The sequence below is a fragment of the Branchiostoma floridae genome, chromosome 19, assembly GCF_000003815.2.
Source record: "Branchiostoma floridae strain S238N-H82 chromosome 19, Bfl_VNyyK, whole genome shotgun sequence".
In the NCBI taxonomy this organism is placed as follows: domain Eukaryota; kingdom Metazoa; phylum Chordata; class Leptocardii; order Amphioxiformes; family Branchiostomatidae; genus Branchiostoma; species Branchiostoma floridae.
In genome coordinates this window covers 4,553,893-4,560,304 of record NC_049997.1, presented here as the reverse complement: position 1 = coordinate 4,560,304, position 6,412 = coordinate 4,553,893, and the positions used below count along the sequence as shown (strand labels likewise).

Below are 6,412 nucleotides of genomic sequence, written 5' to 3'. Positions count from 1 at the left end.
AAAATTTTTCAGGTACATGTAGATTAAAAGTGAAAAGTGTAGATAAATCTATTTCTTTGGGGGGGGGGGGGGGGGGGTCCAAGGGGTGTGACTTGAGGTACCGGAACAAAATATTTCACCTAGTGCGATTTATACCCCATTTTTCATCGCGCTCTCTCTGCCACCTAAAATTTTCAGGCACACTTTTACATTTTGTATTAAGATATTCATTCTAAAATCAAAGTTTTAGGCCTCAGTGAGAGCGCAGTGCGATCACGGTCTGGTAGAAAGAAAACTATTAGAGAGAAGCTTCGACGCTTCAAAATCTATTCAGGACAAATGAACAGAAAATAAATGTGTTCGAATTCGGATAGTCTGAAGTCATATTTTAAAACAAACTTATGTATTACGCCCTGTGGATTTCATGTTAACTGCAGCCGACGCACACTAGAAGGCGGTTACATGTATTCCTTCGTGAACTAATAATTATTAAGAAGTCCATTTACATTTACATTTCCCTTGCATTAATACAAGAACAAGTCACAAAGAAGATCTGTTGTGAAAATTTATTGTATAAATTTTGTACAATTTTCCACGCATAGTCATTACTAGTACTCACACTATTCAGACTACGGAAACATTGAAAATCACTCCGACCAAAGCGATCTAGAAGTCTTTTACAAATCTTTGCAGCAACCCCGAGACAAGTACGTACGAAATTTTGGTTAAGAGCATTTCTTGAAAGGTACTGCTGGCAGAAATACACTTATACACTTATAAGTCCTGGTATCGAAGGCATAGTAATTTGGACAAAGCATTACAAGAGCACAGTTTTCAATTTACAATTTGTTAGTACACAACATAGAGTTAATATATTTACAATCAACAGTAGATTTGAATGATAGTGAAGACTGAAATTATATCTTTTAGTCGGTTTAACTCAGTGATCAAAATGCAGTAAAAAACTACTGTATTCCGCTTAATTTCACCTATAATAAACTACATGTATAGCTACAACTACAAAAATGTATTATTTCGTTATTATAGACTACATTTGAAAAAAATGTAAATACTAAATATACTTGCATTCATACTACAGTTGAAAATCAGGCATTAATTCTTTAAAAATACTATTACTAGTAATATTTTTTCACAACTTCTAAAATATGTTTTGAAAGCCGAAAAATCAAAAAATATTCATAACTCCTTTCCATCTGCCGTATCATTTCTGTATATCTGCACATCTTTGGATGTATACAAATACTTGGGTAACCTTAAGAATACTTGAATGAATTTAAGAATACTAAAACAAAAAGAAACAAATTCATGGTGGCAAAATAATGATCCAGTCCATATACAGTCACTAAATGGTGCAAAAGAAACAACATGTGATAACATGAACAAGTTACCAAAGCAGCTACAATGTTATTTCAGCAAGTTCTTTACAACAGTAAGAAAGAAAGGAAAACAAAATACCCATAGCTGTACACTATAAAGCCATATATTAAGGTCCACAAAAACTAGAAGAAATATAATATTATGTATTTTGCAATATTTCTGTGCAAGACTACAGTAAAGCGATCATTTGTTCATCCGTTCTTTGCTGGCATTTGAAAATCAGTATGTTGGAGAGATCAAATGGGTTGTCAAGATTTTGATTCAATAATTTATTATTTCTGATTTGATTTTGATTTATATAAAGCAGCATGAACTGAGCCAATACTTATGTCCATTATCATAGGTTGGTCTCCCTCTCATAAACTGATTTTCTGAGAACGGCACCTGCAATGAAATGATAACAAAACAGTTCTTTTGTACTTTTTGTGGACTGCAACACAAGACCTTATAGCATACAAGTTGGGAAGTACACCTAATGTTTCTTAAGAGGATGGGGACTTTAAGTTGTATCATATTACTTAAATCTCCAAGGAAATGTAAAGGTCTGGGTCATTCTCAATAACATTTGATTTTTGGAGGACAGGGTAAACTATTAAACAATACACAATTGTACTAGAAGGCTTTTGAGAAAATACAGGAAGGAAGAACACACCGGCAAAAACAATGTTGATTGTTTTCTCTATGTCAAACGTAATTAAATTGCAAAAAAAGGCATATACTGCAAATGCGTTTAAGTTTGCGGGGATTTAAATTCGCGGTAGCGGAAAAGGACTTTTCGCGGCGGTTTTAATTTCGCGGTAACACCATAAACTGCAGTCTAATACCACAATAGAAAAATTTTCGCGGTGGTTTTAAGTTTGCGGTGAAGTGGTCACCGCGAAAAACATGAACAGTAATCCACCGCGAACATTTCTGCATTTACAGTATAACACAGAGAATGCCCCCATCATATCATATACATCTCTTTGGAGATTTACATATCAGGTGAACAATTTGGAATATTCAAAATATTTAAAAAAAAGGAGAGTTAAAAATCAACATTACTGTAGGAAGCATCCTGGCTACAGTTAATATGTTCCAGACAAAACTACATGTTGTATCTATGATTCATAATTCATTTACAACATACATGTAGGATGACTCAGCTCAGTGTTATTACATTTTTCAATATGAGTCTCACAGTACAACATTTTTTTGGTCAAATCTACAGCAGTTTACTTAATTTGCCTCAGTCTGTGTCTAGCTCTGCCTTTGACTTTTAATTTATTTCCTAGATTGAACATATTCCTTTTACATCTGTTTAGAAGCATAGAACACAGCACTGTTCCAAACACTGTAGCACTGACACTTGTGAATGAGTTGTTATTGCTGTGCGCTGTGTCTCAAATTGTGTTTGTACACAAAAGACCAACAAAACACTCCAAATGAATGAACATTTCCAGGCAAGTACGGTCAGTAAAGAAAGAGCTGTACCAACCAAAATAATACTTGGGTGCAAGACATACCTGTATATACTTACTGACTTGAAAACAAGTAATATTCTTACAAATTTCCTGTTTTCTTTTTATTTCAATTAAAAGCTACACTTTGATTGAATTCTTTGAAGACCATAAGGTGGGTAATATGGATACATGTCGTATAAATCAATGTTATTTCTCAAATTTTTAGTTTTAAACTTTAAGGTGTATATTTAAGTACAGTTTGTTTAAAAATAAAAAGGTAATCAGAAAAAAAAAAAGAATAAGATGGGAGGGGGCCGGAAGTGTAGAGTTTGGTATAACATTTATTTTGAATCAAATATGCAGCTATCTCAAAGTTTATTCCAGTTCATAGAATTAAAGCATTAGTTTAAAATTATTTGAATATGAGCTCACAATTTCTACTTCTCAGATTGCAGTACAGTCAATATAATACATATAGATTGTCAAGCCATTACACTTAAAATATTGTGTACTATTATTTTACCAAACTAAAACTTAAAAGTATTCCTCAGTCTCCAAAACTCTCTTTATAACCTTAAGATAAAATAACGGCAGACAAGTGTCACTGTAAATCCTTGAAGCTCTACGCCCTGGTATAATGCACTTTTTTCCACTTTTAACAATTACTCTTTGTTTTAAGCAATTGTAATGAAAGCCTTAGATACAATTATATTACATTTTTACCAGATGTTCTTTGCTGAGGAACATGACTGAATATTTTTTTGTCACAACACCTCAACAGTTTGGATTTTTTCCGTCCCTGCTACATTAGTAGCCCTTTATCTATTCACTCCCTCCTTTTATTATTTCCCAGAAAATGGGAAATGCACAGTCACATGAATTTAATTTTCCCTGTGTTTCTAAGTTCACGATAGAGACATTAGGGTAACAGAAAAGACACTACAATATTTTTTCCTTTTGGTTTTAGGTGAAGACTACGACAATTGCGACACAAAACCACTGTGAACATCTCTCCTTTTACCATAGTCTGGAGTCTGATAGTAGAAAAGCACATTATTCGACTAAAATATTTGCAAGAGTTCTGATTGGCTCTATATCACATGGTCCTCATAACAGCATAGTAGATTTTGAAACAGCATTTGAAAGATTGACCCCCATTAAACTGCTTCTGATATAGATATAATTTGATTCCCGAAACACATAATCTTCTAACAGTTTAGTGGGGACTGACTATTCTGATTATTGGAGCAATCTGAAGTGTCATATAGAATTTGGCTGTTTTGGATAAAAAAGTCACTTACTATGTGTTAAACAACTTACATGTAACTCAAAGTATAATTGTTAACATTCCTACAAAATGGTCACAATTAAATATCACTGTAGTTAGAGTTCATTTTTCCACAACTGTCATACTTCAACTTCCACTTTTCAATTATAATATCTTCAATCTTTATGTTACAAATTATGCAGTCCGTCTTATATCAATTTCATGTAGTCTTTTCTCTTTGATAAAATTTGATTCTAAGATCAGCAGATTTTCTAGCCTTTTTTTGAATGACAACATTGTCCACCCCCAATGTAAAATGTTAATGTCCACTTCAAAAGGCAATGACGCAGCAGAGGACAGTTTGACTCTAAAAGTAGGGGTGTTCAAGGTAGTAATTATTAAAGAACGTTCCTCATCAACCCTGACCACCCCTATTTACAAATAGATCAGGCTGCTACATCAACCAGACTGCCTGTGGTTGAGGGTTGGTTCACTTCATGAACAGGGGTGTTTGGGGTTGAATTTTGGGTTATTCGTGGTGGTGGGCATGTCGATGGCGCGTACCGTCCGTGTCGTGATGTAGCTGGTCCATGCTTTGCTGGAGGTCCTTCTCATTACTGAAGAACATCTCCGTGGTGAGGTACTGCTCGCGCTTGATGAGGTCGTGGAGGTCGTGGGGGACGTCAGGGATCAGGTAGGCCAGGATGTTCTTAATCAGGAACACAATGTGCTGGAATGGGGAGGAACAAATATTAGCACAAAAAAAATTAGAAACCCGCCACGCTTACTCTATATTACATATTAATCTATTGACTTGAGTGAGTGGATCAAACCGTTCCGGCTTACATAGGGAACTTCCCAAGCAGCCTTCGTAACCCCTGCTTCGCCTATTGCGTCAGTTTAATAGTCTACACTCATAGCAATTGGGCTGGTCTCAATCATGATGTTTCTGACCTAGGGCGAAGAGATGCTGTAACTGTTACAGTTACAATGTAACCTGTAACCATGGAGTGGCTCTGGGTCACACCTTGTAATGACCTTTTGGACTAATTGCATGGTGGCCATTTAAGTAAATGGAAAAAAATTCTGTAGAGTTGGAAGCTTTTGATGAGATGAGTTTATAAAGGTTAGACATCCAGGTAAACATTCAATCTCTAAAGCTGGATAAATGTCCAAGACTTTTTCCTCATAGATGTTTTTTGTGACATAAAAATTACATCACTCTTCTTCAGCGTCACTAGAAAATAGTAGAATGAACTGACAGAACAATTCAATACAAGTACAATACAAGTCTAACTGAAAAAAAAAAAAACGAAGGGAGGACTTCGCATAGAACTATAGTACAAAATTAAATCACTATTAAGTTAGTGTATACATTGTACATGTACAGTGTGCGGTTACATAATAGTACAACTACTGTCATGACCGGTGACTTCTAGCTTTTGTTGAAGCTCTTAAAGAGTTGTGTTTTCTTCAGTCATACCTCAAACAGCACGATGAAGACAAATCTGGCAGCAAAGGTGTGCCAGAAGTGCAGGGTGTACTCGTACTCGTTCGGGTGGCCTGGGGGGTGACGGTAGGCTTGGTACCTGGGGGGTGGGGAGGAGAGGGTGGAGGTGCAACATCAAACATTATTAATTTCAACACAGAATTTAACGAAAGCTCTAGCTTTGATGGAATCTGGCTCTGTACATGTACTGTCATGTACTGGTCAGAAAAAATTGAAGACCATTCCATCAAACCTTGACACACAAAAATTGGTGAGCTTCAAGTTTTAACAATGTCCAGATTTGAATGAAATGATAAAAATTTGTCCACGATGACAGATTACTGTAAATGCATTTAAGTTTGCAGGGATTTAATTTCGCGGTAGCAGGAAAATGGACTTTTCGCGGTGGTTTCAATTTCGCGGTAGCACCATGCACTGTAGTCTCTTACTGTTGTGGAAAAATGTTCGCGGTGGTTTTAAATTCGCGGTGAAGCGACCGCCGCAAAAACATTTCTGCATTTACAGTATTCTTCATAGGATTTTTCATCATAGAGAATTGGGAAAATTAACAAAAAAATTCAAGCCAAGGACTAATTGAATTTTTCTAAAAAAAAAATCTAGATGATCTAAGACTTCATTTGTACAAGTCAGACTACTGTTTTGTTAGGGATTCAATCCGAGTACATTCTGATTCTACATCCTAATCAATTAGGCAACATAACGCCACAAAAGAATTTGTTCTTTCAGACCCGCATAGTGCCACATAGGCAGCAGTTTCTTTGCTCTTCCAGTAGCAGGGTAATGTGCTCAAGGGATGCACAACTCCTCGAATGCGGA

The 6,412-nt window shown here is 35.7% G+C and overlaps 1 protein-coding gene across 12 annotated transcripts in view; it reads right to left on the bottom strand.

Moving 5' to 3' along the window:
• Positions 1 to 3,142: 3,142 nt before the first annotated feature.
• The window catches only part of LOC118406393 (anoctamin-4-like), a 60,518-nt gene continuing 57,248 nt past the window's right edge, over positions 3,143 to 6,412 (bottom strand). For all 12 annotated transcript variants that reach the window (XM_035806432.1, XM_035806431.1, XM_035806421.1 and 9 more), the window contains 2 exons: positions 5,570 to 5,675; positions 3,143 to 4,816 (listed from right to left, as the gene is read on the bottom strand). In XM_035806432.1, the coding sequence (XP_035662325.1) occupies positions 4,616 to 4,816; positions 5,570 to 5,675 (307 nt within the window). In that variant the 3' untranslated portion in view covers positions 3,143 to 4,615. The remainder of the gene's footprint in view (positions 4,817 to 5,569; positions 5,676 to 6,412) is intronic.